This window comes from Phocoena phocoena, chromosome 11, assembly GCF_963924675.1.
Source record: "Phocoena phocoena chromosome 11, mPhoPho1.1, whole genome shotgun sequence".
In the NCBI taxonomy this organism is placed as follows: Eukaryota; Metazoa; Chordata; class Mammalia; order Artiodactyla; family Phocoenidae; genus Phocoena; species Phocoena phocoena.
In genome coordinates, this window is record NC_089229.1 from 59,657,858 (window position 1) to 59,680,672 (window position 22,815).

A 22,815-nucleotide genomic window follows, 5' to 3' on the forward strand; every position below is an offset into this window, starting at 1 on the left:
AATGGGTTGCGAGAAAAGGCCGCAGAACTAAATCAGAAGAAAGCCAGTTGGGTTTTTGTTTTGTTTTCATTGCCCATTGTATTCTGGTGCATAGAGGGAGTGTTAAATAGTTTACATACAGTATCTCATTTAATTTGATAGAAATTACATGTGTGAAGTAGGTACAATTAACCCCATTTACACAAGGGGAAATTGAGGTCCCGAGAAGTTATGTAACTTGCCCAAGGTCACAGACTCAAATTCAGCCTTGCCTGACTGTGAAAGCCCTCATGCTTAACCAACATGACCTTGAGGTCTTTGAAGAGAAACCAGAGTGAGGGAACCCCTCAGGATCCTCTGTCTCCTCTAGGACTGTCCTAATATCCAGGAAGAGGACAGAGAGGGGTGCTGAAATGCTAGCGGGATTTTTAGAGGCGAAGATGTTCATGTCCTGCTAAACCAGAGTTCAGCCACCAGAGGGCAGCATAGCCACAAATTCATGGGAATTTGGAGAGGGGAGGAAATGAGGTCCTCCTCACGTTCTTCCCCCATCAGCAGGGCTATTCTTATTAACTTAGGCTCCTGTCTATCAGTACCCACGTGATCTCAAAAATATCTCTCCTAGGAGGCCAAGCCCGCTCCACACTCCAATCTGTGACTTCTTGATAATTCTGTAACTTGGGAACTTCTTCCCAGAACCCATAAATGAAGAGGGACTGACAGGCAGGGTGAGACCTGACGAGGCAAAGAGACACGCGGTATTTCCAAGGGTGACAGCTGTGGCATAACAAAGCACTGGGAATTCTCCAGGAAGGAAATCCCATACTCGCCCTCTCGGGGGATGGGTGGGAATGGCATCAGCCGAACTCCAGGGGCCAAATCTGAGATTTCTTATACGTTTATGAGGAGGAAATGAGGAGGGGAAGTGGGCTGTGAGTACTGGGCTAGTATCATGGGTGTGTCTGTACAGTGCCTGTACCTCTGAGTCTCAGAGAGTGACAAGGTCTCTCCCGAGGATGCACAAAACAAGATGAGAATTCCTTGGGCTCAGCAATGCTGCAGATGTAACCCAGCACCAGCCTCTCTGTCCCTGAACTGTAATTCTCAGGCTCTGGTCTGTTTCCCCCTTCCCAATCTCCCAGCCCCTCCAGAGCCTGTCTGCCTCCCATCTTGAGACTTGAGTGATGCAAAAGGACAAGAGGGGAAGGGGAAGTCCTGAGTCCTAGCCTCGTCTGTGTCAGTGGAGATGGAAAGGAGGCCCTGGGAAGGGAACAGAGCAGCTGGGGGCACAGAAGGGGGAGGGGGCTCAGGAGAGGCAGCTGGCAGGCGGGAAGCTGATCTGGGGGTCTCAAGTTTCTTGACATCAATTAGAGCAGCCGGCCTGGGCTCATTAGTAGCCCAGGGTGCAGGGCTCATCAATAATGAATTCATCCCACACATTGTCCCCCTCCAGCTGCCTGCAAGGTCACCCCGCCCTCCAGCCAGCTGCCTCCCCTTGGTGAGCTAAGGAACCCCTCTTCTAAGACCTCCCTAACACAGGGTCCCTGGGGGTAGAGTGGGAGGATGGACGAGGATGAGGGCAAAGGGGTCTCTATCACTCACTGATCAGCCACTCCTGATGCTGACTCTGGTTTGTTCTCTGAGTCCACCCAGGAGAAAGAACGGGAAGAGGCAAGGGGGGGTAGATATCAAGGTCTGGGAGAAGCAGGCTTTGTGATACTAGGCTCGAACAGCATGGTGGTAGGTCGGTTCTGGAGCAAGAGGACCTCCTCTGATGGGCTCGGGGACCCTACCTTCTCCCCCCAAGGCCAGATTCGGGCAGCAAGGCCACAGTCCCCTGAGATCTCTGGGTCTCTGGATCAGAACAATGCCAAGGCGTTAGCACCCCCAGAATTCACTTGCCCTTGAGCTGGAGCATCTTGGCAGGTGCAGAAACAGATCTTTTTTTCAAACCAGATCAGTGGAGTGAGGACAAGAGACTGCTGAGGCCCAGAAACAGGAACTTGAACTTCCTGTACCTTAATTAGCCGTATGGTCCTAAATTCCCTGCAGAACCCAGGAATGCCAGTCTTCAGTCCCCTTGCTCTTTCCTAGACTGTTCCAAGACTCCAGTCCCCCTGCCCTTCTACCGACCTCTTCCTCCCTGCCTCCACTGTCCCTAAATCCCAAGTGTTCTAGTTCCTACTCACACCTCCTTTCCCTCTGGCTGGGGTTGGCCTGAAGCTGGCTGCTTGGCATTCTGGGAAATCCTCCTGCTGCCCTCCCTCTTGGGGCAGGTACAGGCAGGTCCAGGTTGCAGCAGCTGCATCTTCCCCAGACACCTCGTAGACTCCCAGACTCCAGCCTCACGCTGCGGTCCCAGTTGCTTGCCTTGGAATACATCCTGTTGGTCCTTAGAATACATCCGGTGTCCTGTACTCTGCCTCTCCCCTGACGTTCTCCCCAGCCCATACATTCTGTCCTATCCTCCATCCTCCCCTCCGCCTCATCAAAGACCCCCTATCAGGCCTCTTCAGTCCAAGTTCACCTTAATGGGGAATGCCCTGGATAGATGCTCCCATCCCCACCAATCCAGGTCATCTCTACAAGGCTGAGCCTCAGTTCTTGATCTTCTGTCATCTCTGGTTGCCCTAATGATCTCAGTTGCAAGCTTCTATTTCCACCTCTTTGGGCCCACTGATTGCAATCTCTTCCCTCAGACCTTCCCTAAGGACCTAGGCATTCGGACCCCAGCCAGAGATCAAGCCGGGGTCCATCTTCAACCCCACGTTTCACGTCTGAGACCCAGCCCCCAGGCATTCTGCTCCAGAGCCAGGGAAACAAACTAGTACCTAAACGTTCTCTGCCCCACCCTCTGCTCCTGCCCAGCCCATCACTCTGGAGAGGACTCAGGTGTCCCATCCAGCCAGGCCCCATCCCTCGCCAGAGTACTTAGGCATTCCCCACCCCATATCAGCCTGTGACCAGACTTCCCGCCCTCAGACTCAGCCCTTCCCGGGATCCCAGGCATCTTCGTTTCCAGCTTCCTGTATCAACACACACCGTCCTCTAGATGTCTTGTTCCCCCAGCCCTGGCTGCAGTGACACCGTAAATCCAGAAGACCCAGGGCAGCAAGTAGAAGAGAAAGCGGGAGGAAACTAGGAGCCGCCAGGACGCCCTCTCCTGGAGCCCTGGGTGCCCGGGTCCCCCCTCCTCCCGTCTTCACCTGCTGCGGGCTCCGCCCCCGCTCCGCCTCGGCCGGCCTCTGCTCCTCCCCCGACTCCACCCCCCGTACCCCCAGCCCGGCCAGAACGGCCCCCGGGACAGAGCGACGCGGAACCGCGGACGCCTGGGTCCCCAGCATGATCCTCGGTGAGTGGGCTCTGCGGCTCCGCGGCTCCAGGCTCCTGGGTCCCTCTCAGTAGGTCACCCCCCAACCTCCCGCACCGCGGTGACTGCGGCCGCCCGTCAGCCACCGGTTCCCCCTCCCCCTTCTTCTGGCTCCACATCTGGGGCCCCCTCTTTCCCTCTTCCCCAAACTGCCGCTTCTTCTCCCGGTGATCCAGGGAGTGGTAAAGGGGGAGACAGAGCCGAGTGAGACCCCCGCCCCGTAATGAGAACATTGCGTATTCATGAGGCTCATGAATATTATATGACAGTCTACGAGAGGCTGGGGGAGGGGCTGGTCCTGGCCTGGCGGAGTTGAGCGAAAGGTTCTGACCCGTCCCCCCCTCTCCCCCCCCCCCCGCCCGCCCCGGGGCCTTCCCCCACCCTTAGCTCAAACACTCCGACATCCTTCTGGGCCCAGGATAAGAGGAAAAGGAGGAAGTGAGGGGCGGGCGGGGGGAGAAGATGGTGGGTGTAGCTTCGAGGTGTGTGGTGGGAGGTGGGAACCTGAGGGCTGAAGATAAGGGGTCTGGGGAGAAAAAGGGGTGGGAAACTGTCCATCCCAGGGCCCCTGCGGCTCGGATCCTGTCTCCGCAGCCATCCTGCCCCAACACGCCGGGACCTGCCCCTCTGTCTCCCTGCTCTGGCTGCCTGGGCCCTTCCTTCCCGGCTGCCTTCTTCTTCCTTCCTCCCCCACCCCACCCCCACCCCTGCCTTGGGCCGGGGGCACCAGCAGAGGAAGGGGCCCCGGGGAGTACAAGGATGGCAGAGGGAGACTCCCGTGGGGCTCTGACATCCCTTCAGCCACAGCCACCCCAGCCTCATGACCTACATGGGAAGGGAGCCCCGGGAGGGGGAGGAAAGGACTCGTCATCCGTCGGGCTCCAGGCCCCTGCCTCCACGATAGTCCACAGGCCTGCTCTGTCCTCTGCCCTCTGACCTCTGCCCTCTGTCCTGGCTAGGCCAGTTCCTGGGCCTTGTTTGTGGTGGGAGACCCCCCCACCGGGCCCAGACACCTGTGGTCTCCCTGCCCCCCCCACCGGGGACACCTGGCTGCATGCTGGCACCCCAGGGCTCACCTGGCTCCCACCTCAGCCCTCTGCCGGGGCCCCCTTGACTCTTGCTTTTCTTCTTTCCTTTGACCCCTATTGCCTCCCACTAGGTGGCTCTCTCCCCTTCTGCCCTCCTTCCTCCACCTCTTTCTCGCCCCCCCACTCCTGTAGCTCCTTGCTCTCACCACTCTACATCTGCCCCTCTCCACCTGGCACCCCATCAAATCCATTAAATGAATGAGCCAACAGAGGCACGAATGACTGGTTGCCTGCCTTCTTCCCAAGAGTGTCTCTAGCTGGAAAGAGACTCCAGGCCCATCTATGAAGACTGTCCCGACCCTGGCGTGACCCCCACCGGCACACTTGGACTCAGGTTCCCAGAGCACAGGCTCCCCATTCCTCCAACCTGTGCAGTCCCTGCACCCTGGCCCCAGCCTGGGCACGGGCCCCAGAGGCAACATCACGCTTGTCCAGGACAGGCCAGTCTGAGCCGTGCTTCTCCTGGTCAGTAGGCCTTGGAGAAGACCTCGGGAACCCGCTCGAACCAGCCCAAGATCCCACCACAGGAGGAATGCCAGGGGCCACCAACTGGACGCCCACCACACCTCCCTGAGGACACTGCGATTAACTCCCTCCTTGTGCCCAGCCCACAGAGGGGTGGGAAGCCTGGCGGGCCACATACCTTAACCCTCTTTGACGAAGGAAGGTGAGAGGGAGGCAGCTGCCGGCCAGGCCTGAGGCCCATTCTAAGGTTTTCAGGTTCTGAACGCTGAGGTCCACTGAATCTGTGTGCAGGTGCTCTGCCCGGCAGGTGAGGCCCAGCCTGTCTGCTCAAGAGCTAGACTGTGGGCCCAGGTTTAAGCTGGTGGCTCTGGGCTCAGGTTCACCATTCTGAACTCTGCTTACCCTCCTCTCCAACTGGGCCCTTGGTATGGTGTGTGGGACGGGGGCATTGAGGGAGGCTTTTCCCATCAGGCCGAGGAAAATTCCCCAGGGGTCTTCCTTCTGCCTTTCCTGGCCACCTCCCCCCTTTAGGCCCTGCCCCCGCCCACGTCTCCCCCGGGGTTATTAGGGATGATGTTTTGAGCGGTTGTTCATAATCATCCCCTTGTTGCTTTCATCTTTGACTTCAAAGCCTTTCCAGCACTCAGCCGGCCTCCTGCCAAGAAGGGGGAAATTGCAGCAGAAGGGGACAAATACCTCAAATACCTGAGACTTGGTCGAGAAGGCAAGATCTAGGGGTTCCAGGCTCTCCCCTTAATCCCCCAGTTTTAGGCATTTCTGGGGTTAGAAGAGGCCAAAAGGCCTAAAGTGAAAAGGGGATGGATTAGAGATGAGATTCCAGTCCAGATGCAAATCTCATTTCTCCTTTGGCCCCAGAGCGTAATGCCCGTTTTAACCCAGTGCTGACCCCATGTTTTTCACCACCTTGGGCCCTAACGCTACGTGCAACCTTATCCCCAATACCTCTCTGAGATCTGAATCTCATTGCGGCCCAATCTCCAGACAAACGCTAACCTGCAGCCTTACCCTCACATCCTTCCTGGCTCCTGTTCCTACCCGCACGCTGCTGCTCCCAGAGCCAGCTCACTGGCAGACACTCCCATTCTTTGCCACAGGGGCTTCAGGCCCTAGGCCCGACCAGAGACAGCCAAGGCACTGGGACTCCCACCTGGCCAGAATTTCTGGGGAAGAGAGGAAGGAAAAGACCAGCTCTGAGTGGGATGGAAGGAGTAAGGAGTCAGACCTGGCTTGGTTGTGGCCTGGTGCTGGGGGGATACTGGAGCAGGATCAAAGTGCCTAGGTCCAGGTGGGGTGCAGAAATGGACAGATGGCCATCCATCCAATGGACTGAGACTTCACCCCCACCCCCCAAAGTGGTTGGGAACTGTCTTTAATAAAGCATTTGGCAGCTCCCCACGGAGCTGGGTGGGGCTCTATCTGCTGGAGCTAATGAGCTTCCCTCTGGAGTGGCCTGTCCCAGCCAGGCCTCAGCTCCTCCCTGCCATGCCTGACATGGTGTGCAGACCCACACACGTGCGCGCGCACACACACACGCACACACACACACTCCGGTTTGCTCTCCACCTCCTCCTCCAAACCCACCTGAAGCCCTCACCTAACCAGCCATATGAAGCCCTGGATTTCCTCCTTCACAGCCCTTATTATATTCCTGCCTTTTCCCCCCTCCATCCCTAGGAAAGTGCGGTGCCTGAAAGCCCTGTCTAGAGCCAGCCAGACAGGTTCAAATCCCTCACTAGCTGTGTGACTTTGCTCAATTAACTCCCCCTCTCTGAGCTGACAGTCATCTATAAGATGAGGATTTGTTCATTTAGCAAACATTTATTGAGCTTTCTTTGTGGCAGGCCAGCACTTTACATGGATTTGTTCAATCCTTTCAACAACTCCACAACGCAGGTACCGTTGCTCTCATTTGACAAAGGAGAAATGAGACAGAGAGGCTTCGGAAACGAGCTAGTCACCCAGCTAGTGAGCAGTAGAGCCGTCCGCAGGGGGGCATATATGTAAAGCGCCAGGCATACATATTATTCTCAGGATGGCCGAGAGGGGACTGAGGCGTGGGCTACCTGACACCAAGGGCCCAGTTTCTCCCCACGTGGTCCGTAAGTTGCCATCTGCCCCCTCCCACCTCTGATCTCAGTGGAGTGGACCCAGGAATCTGGGAAAGAGACACATGAATCTCCAGTTGCCCACTTTGCTTCCCTGCCTCACTGCATCCTTCCTTCCTTCCTCCCACTTCCCCTTCCCTCCCCGGACCCCAGGGCTCCTGTCAGTGGAAAAGATGAGTTGCTGGCTAGAGGGAACTGACTGGCTGCTACCTGTTTTCCTCCAACCCCAGGAAGTACATGGAACTTGTTCTCCCCTTCCTCTCCTTGGACAAGATGGAAGCCTTTCTCAGATCTCTGCTGAATTCAGGGTTAAATGGGAGCCCTTTGGGGTTGCGTAGCAGAGAAAGAGGGTGGCAGATCTCGACGGAAATCCCGGCTCTGATACGTACAGGCTGTGTAACGTCAGCCGAGCCTTTATCAATTCTCTGAGCCTCAGTTTCTTCAAGTGTCAGATGGTTAAAAACTAGTATCAGCTACGCCATAGAACAGTCACCTCAGAGATTAAATGTGCTACTACTCAGAGTGCTTTACCTGAAAACATTCTTTTCTTCTGTTGCCTTTTGTGGAACTCACCTCTCTCCTCTGAGGTGGTTGTTTGAGGGGTGGGGGACTGGAGAGTTCAGAGCCAGGAAAGGGTCAAGGAGCTGAGCTGCCTCCCTCTCTGGGGCCGGAGCAAGTACCAGCCCCGGACCAGCTGCCTGGGGTGGGTGCTGGGTGCCTGGGACTCTGGGAGTGCTCAGGTTTCTCTCACCATTCCTGATGCCGCCTGGGGCTCGTTAAGGCTGCCCTGGCCTTGTGTGCCAGACAGGAGGAGGCGGGCACAGAGGGGAGAAGCCATGGGCGGACAGAGGGGAAGGGGAGATGGTCGCCCTGCCCCGTCAGTCTGTCGGTCCCTCTGTCTCCTCTCTCCCTCTCTCGTTCTCTCTGTTCTCTGTCCTCTGGTCTTTCTGCCCTCGTCTCTAGCTCTGTGCCCAGTTTCTCAGCGGTGTCCCTGTTTCTCTCTCATTTCACTCTCTTCATCTCTCCACTGTCCCCTGTCCTCTTCTCTCTCAGTGTCTATGTCCCTTTTCTCAGTCGCCTATTGCTGCTTCTGTCAGTCTTTCCCATTCTATCTCACTCACTTTTGTCTGTCTGTCTCTCTCTCTCCTCTCCCCCTACCCCATCTCAACCCCGAGGTGGCAGAGGAGGGAACGGACATGACATACAGACCCCCAGCTGTCCAAGGGCCAAAGCCAAGCATCCTGCCCTTCTCCTTCAACCCTTAGATGTCTGCAGCCCAAGCTCCCAGCAGCCTTGACCCCTCTCTGCCTCAGGCACCCTAGCTGCCCAGTCGGAGCAGTGGGTGGAAAAGACAGACCCCTCCAGACCTTCCTGGACCAGCTCCCTGCCCCCAGCTGTGCCTGAGCCCTCCCCACCCCCACCCTCTCGCATCCGATTCCCCTAATCCCTGCTCCCCCGCCCTCCCCTCTGCCCCACTTTTCCAGGACTCTGATTGGCTGATTCTACTGACTGGACTGGGGGGGAGGCTGGCAAGGGAGGGGGCAGGGGGCAGAACCAAGGGAAGGGGACGCTGTCAGGCCCAGGCCCCTGGGGGGCCAGGGCCAGGCCACTGCCTGGGGGCAGCAGGCACCAGACACTGAAGGTATGAAAAGGGGCCGTCTCTGGAGGGAGTAGGAAAGGATCCCAGGGGGACCCTCTGCCCCAGTAAGGTCATGGGAGGACGGGGCTAAGCTTGCAGCCTCCTGGGTTTGCCTTTGTTCCTGGGGACCCCTGTTGCTGGCCGGGGGTTGCCAGAGCCATGAAGGGCAGCCAGAGTTCCCTGACTGGTTGACAGAGAAGTCGCAGAAGGGAGCTGGGCCAGCAGAAGCCCAGAGGGGCCAGCCGTGTGGAGCCTGGCAGGGCTCCTCCCATGGCTCTGGGGCAGGAGGAGAAGCTTTCGGGGACGGTAGTGGAGTTTCAGTTCCCCTTGGGGTCAGACCCAGGCATTCCCCTCCCAGGGACTGGTCGCAGTTCCTCCCGCAGAGCCTGAGCTGAACATTCCCGCGGCTGACAGAGGAACCTGGGGAGGACAGGAAGGTGGGGAGAAGGGGCTCTGAGAATGACCACAGGCAGTCCACCTCCCAGATCGAATGCCACTTTCCTACCCCGAGACATCGACAGTTAATTAAGAATTACGACTGGGACAAAATCATAACTTTGGGGACCCTGAAAGATCCAGCAGCCCTCCTCCAAATACAGGCCTCAATATTCCTCTCTAAGCAGTGGGATGAATCACTCACCTGACAGTTCTCCCTGGGGTAAGACTTAGCCGTTGGGATTCCCTGGGGGAAAGCAAAACCAGAAGAAGGGAGTAGCCAGGGGCATGGGACTCCTTGTGGTCCAGCAGGCGGCCTGCAGAGAAGGCCTGTGATTTTCCTGGGTCTGTAAAATGCCTAAAGGTCTTGGGGGAGGGAGGCTGGAGAAGGGGGAAGTGAAAATCACCCAGAAGGGAAGAACAACAGGTCTGCGCCCTCCCCCAGGCCCACAGGGCACCGTGCTCCATTGCTCCGGAGCCAACCGGCAGGGGAAGTGTGTGTGATGGGGGTCACACTTCTGAGTGTGGGCCCCCAGCTGGGAAGGGGGACTGCCAGGCTTGGGCTGGGCTCCCGAGCTGCAGCCTTCCTGCCCCACATAATGTTTTCTCTGGTCTCTAGGCAGCTTGAGCCGGGCAGGGCCCCTCCCTCTGCTACGGCAGCCCCCCATCATGCAGCCCCCACTGGACCTCAAGCAGATCCTGCCCTTCCCACTGGAGCCGGCACCCACCCTGGGCCTCTTTAGCAACTACAGCACTGTGAGTAGCAGCCTGCCTGCCTTCCCCACCCTTCTGCCATCCCAGCTGCTTCCCTCCCTGCCCTCTTCTCCTCTTGTATCCAATTCCTTATGTCTTCTTAGGGCCCCATCTCCTTTACTTCTAGTCAGTTACAAGTGTCATTGGCTCTCTGGTATACTAGTGATAGCAATAACAACTAATGTTCGCTGAAATCCGGCTATGGGCCAGACACTGTGCTAGTGTCCACCATCGAGGGAAGTCACAAGACCTAGACTGGGGGTAGTGAGTACAGGGAGGTGGAAAGAGAGACTCTTCAAGGGCACAAGCAGCCTGTTTGTAAGCTCCAGCTCTCTGGAGCCCACCGTTGGGTGGGTAGGGTAGGGTCAGTGGGGTAGGGCTTGGAGGGCTGGCAAAGTCGTCTCGATTTAATCACTATGAAATAGGGAGGCATTATCCATTCTTGAGCAGGAGAGTGAGTGGGAAGGGGCAGTGTTTGAGGCAGGTGAGTGGGGCAGCTGGATGGAAGGGAGCAGAGACTGGAGGATGGTGGCCAGTTAGGAGGCTGTCCCAGCAATAAGGGCCTGCAGGGGAACCTGGAGAGCCAGACTGGGCCCGTGGCATCGGCAGAGTGCGTGAAGGAAGGGGGGTGGGTGAGGTTTTTCCAAGGAAATCTTGACAGGCCACGGTGACCAACCAGGGTTTGGGGGTGGGGGAGAGAAGATGAGTCAAGGATGACTCCAGGGTTCAGGCCTCTGTGACCGGGAGAAAGAAATCACCTTGCCAGGGGCAGGGAGTTAGAGGAGGAGGCTGGCCTGGGGTGAGGCTGCTAAACGCACTTTAGGACATGGCGAGTTGGTGGACCAGCGGGACGTTGAGCCAAAAATGTCCAGCAGACAGTCGGAATCTGGGTCCCGGAGAGTGGGCTGGAGCTAAAGGCTTGGGGGAAGTCAGCTTTATTCAATTCAAGTAACCCACCATCAAACCATACTCAGTTACAAACACGTACTGAGCATCAACTATGCACCAGGCACTGCAGTAGATGTGTTTTTGTGTGTGCGTGTGGTTTTTGTTTGTTTGCCTACACTGTGCGACTTGTGGGATCTTAGTTCCCCAACCAGGAAATTGAACCTAGGCCCTCAGCAGTGAAAATGTGGAGTCCCAATCACTGGACTGCCAGGGAATTCCCTGCAGTAGATGTTTCTATACTTGATCTCATTTAATCCTCACCACAACCCAACAAAGTAGACATTATTATTCCAGTTTGACGTACTGGAAGACAGAAACTAAAGCCCAGAAGGGTTTAGGAATTTATCTAAGTTGACGCAGTACGTGCCTAAGGTGTGATTTGAACCCAGAGCATCTGACTCCAAATACAGTTCTTTATACCTGCTGCTTCCTCCAAACTCCTCCCAGAGAATCCAAACCAACATTTGCAATGCGCTTTGAGGTTTACAAAGCATTTTTCATATGTCAGTTTTTATAGCAACTCTATGGGGTAGCTGTCGTTTTATCCTCATTTTACAGACGAGAAAATTGAGTAATGACGATCAGGAAGGCGCTGTCCTAGATAAAATGGAGACATGAGGGTAAATATGACATGCTCCCATGCTAAAGGCGCTATATTCAGGAAAGAAGTATAGATGTGTATGCAGTGATCTACAATGCAAAACAGAGGAAGGGTTATAAATTTTGTGACAGAGACACTAACAAAAATTCAATTGAACAAAAAAAAATTTGAGCACCTACTATGTGCAAGGCACTGGTATCAGGGACACAGGACTCAGTCTGTGCTTGGAGAGCTCTCGGTGTAGTAGGAAAGACAGCAAGTTAGCATTTACCCTATAGTGTGAGAAGAGCTGTGCTGGAGGCAGGTAGCTTGTAGGGGAGCCCAAGGGGGTGTCAGGAAAGACTTGTTGGATGTGGTGAGGGACCAACCAGAGCTGAGCAGGAAAAAAAAAAAAAGAAACAGCAGAGGAAAAAGGGATTGAAGCTGGAGCAGATGACATTATGATTTGGGCTTTGAAGAACTATTAGTAGGATTTTAAAAGGGATTTCAGAGAACACTCCAGACTGAAACAAGGGCTAAAAAAGAGCACTTGAGAAACTGCAGTTGACTGGGTGTGACTGGAGCAGAAGGTGCTGGGAATAGTTTCCCCCCAGTCTACATACCTGATTTACACTTAACCTTGGGTCTCCTATCTTTGTCCCCATTTTATAGATGAGGAAACACTGACCCAGAGAGGTTAAGTGACTTTCCCAAGATCACAAAGCTACTTAGTTGATTCACGTGGATAATCCCAAGTTTCTGACTCCCCAGGTTCGTGGCTCCACGGCCTCTAGTGGGGAGGAGCTATTTAAAGCCATGAGAGTGGATAAGCTTGGAGAGAGTGTGGCCAGGTGTTGAGTGATACCAGCTTTGGCATCAGACTGGCAGGATTTGAATTGATTTTCCAAAAGTACTGACTGTGTGACTTTAGGCAAATTACTTAACCACTCTGAACCTCAATTTTATCAGCTGTAAAAGAAGACAGTAATAGTACCAACTCGCAAGGTTGTTGTGAGAATCGTATTACATAATCATAATGCCTAGCTCCTAGCACAAAGTAAGTTTTCAATCAGTGTAAGCTGCTGTGATTATTACGTTATTTCATTGTTTTTATTTAATAGAGGATCAGAGAGAGAAAGGTAGTTTCCAAGGCCCAAGCCTTGGGGAATAAGCAGGATTAGGCAGTAGGAACAGGAGGAGGCAGGCCCCTGCAAAGGAAATGAAGGAGCCACAGGAGGGGGTGGGGACAGAACCAGGTGCCTATAGAGTTGGAGAAGCCAAGGGAGAGAGTGTGGCAGGCTGCATCAATAGTGCCAAATTCTGCAGGGGAATGAGGACTGCAGAAAAGCTGCAGACATGCCTTGGCAGTACTATGCAGCAGTTAAGTACAGGGCTTTGGAGTCAGAACGCCCGGGTTTAAATTCAAATCCCAGTTCAGCCACTTACTAGCTTATGACCTTGGACAAATTATTTAGCTTCTCTAAACCTCAGTTCCCTCATCTATAAAATGAAGATAATAATAGTATTTACTATTATAATAGTGGTTGTAAAGATTAAATTAGATAATCCACGCAAAGAGCTCAGTCCAGACGCTGGCACATCCCAAGGGCTCAGTCAACATTAGGTGGTGATGATGGTATTATTATTCACGGAAGAGTCTCTCCTTCCCTGCACTAATACTTCCAGATGTCTCCTACTCGGGTAATTCCTACCCCTTAGACCCCTCCTTGAACTATGCGTCCCTCTGCCCTTGGACATCCCTCACTGTCTCCCAAAGACAGCCTCTCTCAACATCCAGGCCCCTGCTTCGCTCATCTCTCGGCCCTAGGTGGAACGGAGGGGATGAGATCCGGAGATGAGAGAGCCGGAATCCCAGGACCTATCCAGAGAGGATAAGGAAGTGTCTGGGGCAGTGGGCTGTTCTGCCCTCCTGTCCCTCGTCCCCCAGTGCTGCCCCCAGTCTACCGCCAGAGGGCAGCAAGTGCACGAAGCATAAGCCCTTCGGGAACCTGGTTCTCCAGCAGGTGGCGGGCGAGAGGAGGAGGTGGGAAGAGGTTAGGGATGATGTCCCCCAGTTTGAGGTCGCTTCTGCCCTGGGCGACCCCAGCTCCACCGTTCAGAGGAGTCACTAAGAGAGCAGTGCCTGACACCTGGGTACCTGGGCTCGGTCTTGCATTCCTAGTAGGGGAAGTGACATGTGTAAGGGGCACAGGGGTCGTGTGCAGAGGGAGCAGGGAAAGGGTCGTCTGCGGACTCGAAAGAGAAGCTGTCAGCAGAAGAGCGAGGGTGGAAGGGGTGAAAGAAAGGAGAAAGGTCCAAGCTAGAGAAACAGGGTCGGCCATTGGTAGGGATACTGGACCCAGCAAGGGTCCCCATTGGAGGAAGCCCAGTGGAGCATCTGGTCAATGCCCCGTCGCCAGGCCGAGGGGCCCTTCGCCAGGACCAGGTCTTTCTGGAACGAGTGTCTGTACATGGACGCCCCGTCCTCTCTTCTTTTCGCCCTAGCGCCCCTTCAAGCCTCCCGAGCTCCCTATCCCCGCCCCCGTCCTCGGCCCCGCCTCTGGGGCGGGCTCCGGGCCGGGCCGGCGCCGCCTCCCCTTCTCCGGGCCGGCCCGGCCGCACAGCCCCGAGCCACCCGGGCAACGAACGCCGCGTCCCCGGCCTGCCCGGCCCGGCCAGGCTCGGCCTCCCCTCCCGGGTCCGCCACCCCGGGCCATGGAGCCGCGTCCCCCGGGGTCCCGCAGGGTAAGCCACCCGGCCCCTCCTCTCTCCCTGGCTCCCGCCGCTGCCGCAGCGCCCCCCCCACCCCATCCCCGCCCGCCCCTGCCCGGCTCCCTACCTCTCCCTTCGCCTGGTCCTCGGGTTATCCGGCCCATCCCCCACGACCGGCGCGGCCCCAACCAATCTCCGGATCCCATCTGGCGCCCCCCAGACTGCTGCCACCATACTGGATACCCCGGCCTCTGTTTCTCAGATCCTTGAAGTCCCCCAAATTTTCAGACTTCCCATCAGGTCCTACACCTACCCTCAAATTGCCACGCCGCCGGTCAGATCCCTTATGCAGCCCTGACCCCATCTCAGCCTTAGTCCCCTTCCTAGCATCCCTCCCCCACCAGCTTCCACCTGCTCTTTAGACACCCTCTAGCTCCCTCTCTTTCCTGTTTCAATCCTTCCTGTCCCTCAGGTCTTCCCATCCCTGAGATTCCATCCCCCTTCCCTTTTTGCCTTTATTTGGGGCGGGGAGGTGGTGTGGTGGTCAGACAGGGGCAGCGGTGCCATCAGATAAAGGGCAATGGAAGGAAATATAATCATAGCCCCTCCTGGTGTTCCTGATCTGGTTTCCCCCTTCCCTCCCCCTTGCCCTTCCTGATTCATTTTGCCCCAGCTTAGGAGAGCGATTCCCTTTCATGTCTGCTATTGGAGGGCAGGTGGGAGGAGACTGTTTTGTGGACCTTTCCAGACAGTGTCTAGGCCAAAATCCTAGGGAAGGGGCTCTGGAGTGAGAGGGCTCTGGGAGATGCTGGCCTTCACCCCTCCCCAGAGAGCCCTCATCTAGGTCACCAGGGCCTCTTGACCTTGGCCTGGAGCTGCACTTCAGTGGCTCATATTCCACCTGCGCAGGGATTGGGCCCAGGAACCCTCACCTTCAGCCTGGTGTCTCCTCGGTTCCCGGAGGAGAGGGTGGGAAGGACCTACCTGACTGGGTTGCGGCCCTCCTCTCTGCCCACCTCCCACTCCTAGTTGGTGTTTATGGACTTAAGCCTGAGGAGAGGGCTGTGCAAAGGAAAAGGCTCTCACCTGGAGGAAGGACCCAAGCGGGACAGGGACCAATTTGCAGGGAATGGATGTTGGGACAGTCAGCTCACAGGTCATCCTCAGGGCACTGGGTCCTCAGCCACTCTGGGGAGCAGGCTGGGGTCCTGGGGTGGGACACAGACAGAGCCAGGGACCTCTGCCTTCCCCTCTCCATCCCACTCCTCTCTCCCTACCATTTTCATCGACTTAGGTTTCCTGGCCCAGATTGGGTTTCTGTTTGGGCTGAATTCCATTCCCCACCCAGCATGTGAGGACATCCAGGGGCTATGGAGAACCCTGGGGCAGAGTTGGGGGGGTCCCTGGTTAGGGAGGACTGTCGCCCGGAGGCTGGGAGCTGAGTGCAACATCTGTCTCCCCTTTCTGATTAAAGCCTGTCTCCAACTCGGTCTGTCTTCTGCCAGACACATCATACATTCACACCGATAAACACACAGCTGAAGATTGCACAACCTGACCATTCATGGCTTCGGCAGAGCCCCTGACACAGAACTGTTGATACAGAAATGATGTACACACAGCACGTGACACGCCTTCGCACTCCACCCCTGCACAGATTGATCATAGACTGCCTAGACACACACAGACATACCCAGTCTTCCCCTGTTTGGCTTTTCCCTGAAAAGGACCTGGGCTTCCAGGAGGTGAAGAGTAAGCCACTGAGAGGGGCTGCTTCCAGCCAACGGCAGGCCAGGAAATTGACACTGGTCTGTCAGACTGGTTATCTGAACCTGGCTCCTGCCTCTGCCACTGCCAAATGGGATGGCGCATTTCACAGGGATGCTAAAGCCCCTTTCCAGACCACCTTCTTCCCCCTGCTCCGTGTTCCTGTCTCTCACCAGTGTCTCATGGGGAATCATGAAGACCTGGGTGCAGGGAGGGCCTCAGCTGAGGAGCTGGGTACCCCCAGCAACTTTTTTTTCACTTGATCCTTCCACCTAGAAGATAAGGTTTCAGCTCTAATCTGGTTCCATGCTTATGAGAGATCCCAGCCACCACCCAGTTCTACTCAGCCTCAGCTGCATTCCAGGCTTGCCTCTCCCTGGCCGCCTGGGGGCCAGAAGGGAGGAGGACAGGGCAGGGAGGCAGTTTTCATGCCTCTAGGCCCCTGGCTTTATCCTCATAGCAGAAAGCCTCAGACAGAAACTCCCATCCTCTTCCCGCCTCATGTGAACTCTTGGCAGGAGACTGCAAAGACATCTGCTGACCCAGGGTGGGGGCAGAGGCCGTTCCTGATCCCTCCCAACCCCATAGCCCAGCCCCATAGCCCTGTGACCAAGGGGAGGGAGTTCAGAAGATCCCCGGGCTGCCTCAGGCCAGCCCAGCTTCTTACGTTCTCCGGCTTATTCCCGCTGGAGCCACCTACTCTCTCCTGAGTTCTTTTGCTCCCTCTAGAAGCTACTGCTTTACGAGGTCCAGGGAATGAGTGTGTTAGGGCAACCTGGGGCGCAGAGATGGGAAGCTAGGAACATCTGTCTCCTGGGACCAGAAGCTTGGCTTGGTTGATGGTCTTGCCCCAGAGAGGAGGCCGAAAAAGGCTGCAGCTGAGAGCCCTAGGGTCTGGGATGCTTTGAGACTTCCTGAGTGGGCCTCTGGTGGATCAGCCCAGGAGGAAGGTCAAGGTGACAGAGCTTGATCTTCATGGTATAACGGATGGAGACGAGTCCAGGTTCAAGTCCCAGCTCTGCTATTAAGTCATGCTCTGACCTTGGGCAAACCACTTCTACTTTCTGTCAAATGGCAGCACTGGGCGGGGGGATCTCTCAGGTCCCTTCCAGTGCTATGAAGATTGGGCTGGGAGGGAGTCAGGGAGCTGAGGCTCAGAGCCCTCTGGCATGCTGGGGGATTGGGAGGAGGCTCTGGGGACTTTGGTTCAACCCAGCTGCTGCCAGTGGGGTTGTGATGGACATGAGCTTGTGCTGGGGTTCCTGGCTCACCCCAGCCTGCCTCCACAGATGGACCCTGTGCAGAAGGCTGTACTGTCCCACACTTTTGGGGGACCCTTACTCAAGACCAAGCGGCCCATCATTTCCTGTAATGTCTGTCAGATCCGCTTCAATTCTCAGGTAAGAAACCCAGCTGCTCACCCATCCACTGGCTGGGGCAGGGATGACCAGGGGATCTTAGGGGAGGGCAGAGTCTGGGAGCTCTGGGTGAGGGGCAGGGATTAAGGGGATATGAGGGGATACTGCAGGAGAGGCAGGGCTGATGGAAAGCACTCGGGAGGGACAAGAGATGGCTGTATATTTTGACCTGAAGTATATAGCCCAGTCCTCTAAGGCTGACCCCTCCCTCCCTTGGGGACTGAGGCATCCCTGGCTCAGAACTTCTTGGAACACAGGTGGCCATCTGTGTCTGGGTGGGAGTGTGGCCTCTGGCCCTCTGGTCTTGGGTGCAGGGCTGAGTTACGTCATTGGCTCCCCGCAGAGCCCGTGCCCTCCTTGGCCTCTGCTAAACTCCTCCCCGGCTCACCCATTTCCCTCTAACCTCCTGGCTTCCTCCTCTCTCCACCATCCTCCCTCCAAATTACACACAAGGCCTGGCCCTCCACTGCTCTCCCAAGGGAAAGCCTCTCGCATGGGAGAAGCCACCCCAAACTCAGAACCTTGGTGTCTGGCCTCCCAGATTTTCTCCCTCGGAGGCTCCCTTGGGACTTTTGTGTGGGTCTAGAGGGGCCTTTGTGGCGTGCAGGTTCTGAGAAGTTTTGGAGAAAAACAGCAGAGCCTCATTCTGCTGAGTAGGAAAAAGAAAGCATGTTCTGTTTCTCTACCCAGTACACACACACACACACACACACACACACACACACACGCACGCACGCGCGCGCGCACGCCACACCATGCCTCCAGGCTCTGCACACCCCTGGCCCACTCCACACCTTTTATTTCTACTTTACGCCTGTCTGGGTGACCTTGTGGTTCCAGGATTGTGTGTTCTTAGCAGGGGGTGCACACTGTGTGGGGTGGCTCCAGGACCAACCCAGATTTAGACCTCCCCTTGACCTCGACCCCAGGCATCCCCTTTCCCAACCCTGGCTCTGCTCACTGCTGGAGGGTGGGAGACTGGAGGGGCCAGGGGCCAATAGTAAACAGCCCTCTCCTCTTTTTGCCCTCCCCTCCCCTCCCCCACCAAGGGCCTCTGTTTTGACAGCTGTCTCTGCTGCTCTCTCCGTCTCCAGAGCTGGGCTTGGGGCCAGGGTCCTCCAGGGTGTCCGCAGAGGCTTCAGGGAAAATGAGACCCAGAGGGGAGTAGTCAGGGTACAGCCCAGGCTGCAGAGCTCCTGGGACTCCCAGCGTGAGGGTGGGAATCCCAGGAGCAGCAAAGGCTGGATCCTGGGGCCAGGGGACACAGGCAGAGAAGGCCGGGGGTCGAAGAGGATGCGGACTGGCTAGATTGCTCGGCCCCTCCCATTTAGGGTTCTCCTGTAGTTGTGGGGTCCCCTTCCCTCACCCCTGGACAAGGTGGGAAGCCTGAGTCAGCAGGCAGGCCCTGGGTGTGGTGGTGGGGTAGAGCCTGGGCTAGGTGGGGACCCAGGTTCCCAGCGACTGAGTAACCAGGGTCCTCGACATGGGGCTTTGCCTCTCCCTGGTGTAGGGAGAGGTTAAGTGCAGGCTGCTGAGGCCGCCCCAGCACCTGAAGGAGCTCCATGGGGAGAATGTTCAGATGAAAGACGATCTCAGATTCCCTTTTCTTCCTCCATCCCTACAGAGCCAGGCTGAGGCACACTACAAGGGTAATCGCCATGCCCGAAGAGTCAAAGGCATCGAGGCTGCCAAGACTCGAGGCAGGGAGCCCAGCGTCCGGGAAACAGGAGATCCAGCTCCCCCAGGCGGCACGCCCCCAAATGGAGAGGGTGTAGCCCCCCGTCCAGGTATGTCTGACTCCCCCCCAGCATCCTTCAACTGAACTTGTCTCCTCCATTCTGTCCCCAGTTCCCAGAACTCCCCTCTGCTTTCATCTCTCTCTTCCTCAGCTCCCACCCCAGCCCCACCCAAGGTGAGTCCCAGCCAAACCCAGTGACGCGAAATTTCCATCCTGTCACCCCCACTGCTGCCCCAGCTCCTCTCAGCAGAGTCCCCGCTGTCTGTCCTCCCCACCTCCCAGTGACTCAGACAGGGGCTAGGGTGAGGCTACCTGGCAAACTTCCTCAAGAAAAAGGGAACCACCAAATCCAGGGAGAGACCATTTCATCTTGGGGAGAGGGGCAGGGGAGAGAATCAGGATATCTGAGGGTCTGCCCATGGGGGCTCCCCCCAGGGAGGACTGAGCCCAGGAAACCCAGGCAACTCCCTGGGTGATCTTGGGTAGATCTTTTGACCTCTCTGGGCCAGAGTTTTTTGTCCCGCGGAAATGAGGGAGTGAGACTTGAAGATCCGTGAGGTCTTTTCCGGGTTTACAAAAAGCAACTCTGAGATTCTTTCTCCCTCGTGGCTGGTGGCCATCCTCAACCTTAACTCACAGCCAAGAAACCCAGCCAAACAACCTTAACTCCCACCCCCATCCTGGGATTACATCAGATGTCAGTCATGGCAACTCCAGAGAGACCTGACATCCCCATGTCCTCCTTGTCCTTGCCTGTCCTTCCTGCCCTACCCTAAGGAGAATGAAAACCAAGGAGCTGCACCACCAGCTTGGGAAGCAGGCCCCACTCTCACCACACATACACACACAAACACACACCGTCCCTCAGGGATGCACAGATAGGGTGAGTGGGTGAGCTGCGTTCTAACTGTGTTCTGGCCGCTTCTTAGCCTGAACATCTCAGGTTAACTTGGTAATGTCTCTGTCGAAGGGGGATGATGATGGTGGCGGTGTAGCTAGCGTTTTCTGTCTAGCCCTGTTCTAGGTGCTCGCTGCATATTACCTCACTTAGTTCCTAGGGTATCTCCCTAAGGAGGTAAGGAGACCTGCCCTGCTTTTGAAAGCCAGGAGCTTCTGTCCAGATAGAGATGTGAGTGTGCTGTCTGGATTGGGATGGAGACAAATGATGTCAGGAATGAGGAAGAGAAAAGAAAAGGAAAGATCACAGGATGGACCAGCAAAATGGACACTGGCAGGGCTCAGGAGGTCCCCTCCCACCAGCTCCCCAGCCCCACCCCCGGCCTCCCCCTGACCCGGAAACTGGATCAGCTGCTGGAGCAAGAATGGGAGCGCTAGAGTTTCCCCTGTGCAGAGGCCAGAACCCAGCGCTGAGGCCTGGGGCCTGTGCATCTTTAATCAAGCCATGAATTATAGAGCAGCCCACATCCCTGTTTCTTCCCTCTCTGGTTCTGTTGTTTCTGTTTCCCTTTTGCCATGTCTGTGCCTGTCTCTCCCAACCTCTCCTCACCTCGCTTCTGCCCCTTCCTAGAGTTCTTTGGCATGCCTCCCTGGGGACAGGGCAGGCCTCTTGAGAAGGGGCTGGCCGGGCGGGAAGCCCAGGCTGGCTGGCAGGCCTCGGAGGGGAGGTTCCTTGTTCCATGCCCCTCTCCCCCTCACCAGGCTGGCTGCCAGCTTCACCCTGGCTGAAGGGGAGGCTGGTGGGGCTGGACCCCTCAGCCATTCCCAGCTTATGGAGAATGAGCCAGGCACTGGAGTCTCACACCCAGCCTGTGGCAGCTGGACCACATCTGGCTCTGGTCCAGGGCATGAGAGCATGCATGTTGTCACAGGGTGGGGACTCCTGGGCCCTTGCCCTCCGGGAAACAGGGCTAGGTCTCCTCCACATAAAGAATCTTCTCCGAAAGCCATCTGGGATGATCCCTATGTTTCTCCCCCAGTGACAGTTTCCATGGAAAATGGACTGGGTCCAGCCCCAGGATCCCCAGAGAAACAGCCTGGCTCCCCATCCCCTCCCAGTGTTCCGGAGACTGGTCAGGGTGTGACCAAGGGTGAAGGGGGGACTCCAGCCCCAGCTTCCCTGCCTGGGGGAAGCAAGGAAGAGGAGGAGAAGGCCAAGCGGCTGCTCTACTGTGCTCTGTGCAAGGTGGCAGTGAACTCCCTGTCCCAGCTTGAGGCACATAACAAAGGTATGGGCTCCCCTCCACCACGCCCACTCCCCTGTCCCCATCCCCTCCTCCTCGCTATGTCCTAACCCTCCTGGCTTCCAGCATCCCTGGACCCTCGAAGACTCACCAGCCTATCTCCCTCCCTAATCATCTCCCTCATTCCTTAGCCCCTGACCTTCTCAGTTCCCTCCCCGCCCCCGCCCTATTTCTGGTAACTGTGACTCTCCTCTGACCCACCTTGTGTCTGGAAGGGTCCCAAGGGCCTTGGAAAGCCCCCACACTTGATGCCCCCCCCAATATAGTAATTGGAAATGTGGGTATTTGAGGCGTAGTAAGCCTGGAGAATTTTTTTCCACCTCTTACCTCCCGCCCTCTGGGGGCTCCAGGTACTAAGCACAAGACGATTCTGGAGGCCCGAAGTGGACTGGGCCCCATCAAAGCTTACCCTCGGCTGGGGCCTCCCACTCCCGGGGAACCAGAGGCCCCTGCCCAGGACCGAACCTTCCACTGTGAGATCTGCAATGTCAAGGTCAACTCGGAGGTCCAACTGAAACAGGTGGGTCCAAGGCCCTTTCCGAGGACTCTGGAGAGCGCACCTGCTGAGGGAGGAGGGGGGACAGGGAGCTTGGGTGAGACGACTCTTCAGGCTCGTCCTTTGGTGCCACAGAAGGGGCGGGGCCAGGTGCTGAGGTGCGATCACTCCGCTCCCTGGCGGTTGCTCCTTTCCCCGTGGTTCACAGCCCCCCACCCACTGGTCCCTGCAGCACATTTCCAGCCGGCGGCACCGAGATGGCGTGGCCGGGAAGCCCAACCCCCTACTGAGCCGTCACAAGAAGCCCAGGGGCGCCGGGGAGCTGGCGGTGAGGCCCGGGCGATGGAGAATTCGTCCTAGGGGCGGGGACCGGAGCGGGGAGGAGAGGGGATGCCGGCCGGCCCTGGGAGAGGTGGAGTTTGCGGTGCCACAGAATGACTTCCCTCTCCCCGCCCCTCTCCCCCCTGCAGGGCACTCTGACTTTCTCCAAGGAGCTGCCCAAGTCCTTGGCCGGAGGCCTGCTCCCCAGCCCCCTCGCGGTGGCTGCGGTGATGGCAGCGGCAGCAGGCTCCCCGCTGTCTCTGCGCCCGGCTCCCGCCGCACCTCTTCTCCAGGGACCGCCGATCACCCACCCCCTGCTCCACCCGGCCCCCGGGCCCATCCGAACTGCGCACGGACCCATCCTCTTCTCCCCCTACTGACCTGAACCCTGAACCCCCTCCCATTCAAACCCCCCACCTCCAGCCGGGACCCAGGCCTCCGGGCTCCCAGTCCGTCCCTCCTCCCGGCACTCCCTGAATGATCTCTCTCCTTCCCCCCCACCCCGAGGTACGGGGTTCCAGGAAAGGGGAGGGGTAGCGGGGGAGGGGGGCTTCAGAAGGGGGGGAACACCCCAGATCTCAGGGAACCCCGCCCCCTGCCCTTCCCTCTCCCCTAGAAAAGGGGGGGCTGTCTTACCCCCGGGCCCCCTTGGAGACACCCCCTCCCAAAAGCCATGTGCATCCAGCCCTTCCCCCCCAAACCTAGCACAAAACGGGGTTCACAAGCCATGATCGGGGTCCAGGGGGCAGAAATGGATTTTCTTGGCAATAAGCGGACTC

The 22,815-nt window shown here is 57.0% G+C and overlaps 1 protein-coding gene across 3 annotated transcripts; it reads left to right on the forward strand.

The window, feature by feature from the left end:
* The first annotated feature begins 3,279 nt into the window (after positions 1 to 3,279).
* Positions 3,280 to 22,571, forward strand: ZNF385A (zinc finger protein 385A). 3 transcript variants are annotated; one of them, XM_065887525.1, is made up of 8 exons: positions 3,280 to 3,331; positions 9,722 to 9,858; positions 17,152 to 17,262; positions 18,905 to 19,067; positions 20,962 to 21,204; positions 21,570 to 21,739; positions 21,948 to 22,043; positions 22,186 to 22,571. In XM_065887525.1, exons 1-8 carry the CDS (start codon positions 3,322 to 3,324, stop codon positions 22,414 to 22,416), a joined length of 1,161 nt encoding a protein of 386 aa, XP_065743597.1. In that variant the 5' UTR covers positions 3,280 to 3,321; the 3' UTR covers positions 22,417 to 22,571. The 3 variants fall into 3 exon arrangements, with proteins under 3 accessions (XP_065743597.1, XP_065743598.1, XP_065743599.1); XM_065887526.1 differs by lacking the exon at positions 3,280 to 3,331 and adding an exon at positions 8,583 to 8,670 and having other exon boundaries at positions 22,186 to 22,416; XM_065887527.1 differs by lacking the exons at positions 3,280 to 3,331; positions 20,962 to 21,204 and having other exon boundaries at positions 9,724 to 9,858; positions 22,186 to 22,416.
* The last annotated feature ends 244 nt before the right edge of the window (positions 22,572 to 22,815 follow it).

Coding starts and splice junctions, on each gene's coding strand:
- ZNF385A (XM_065887525.1), top strand. Junction 17,263..18,904: donor AGATCCGCTTCAATTCTCAG/GTAAGAAACCCA, acceptor CCATCCCTACAG/AGCCAGGCTGAGGCACACTA. Junction 21,205..21,569: donor GCTTGAGGCACATAACAAAG/GTATGGGCTCCC, acceptor TGGGGGCTCCAG/GTACTAAGCACAAGACGATT.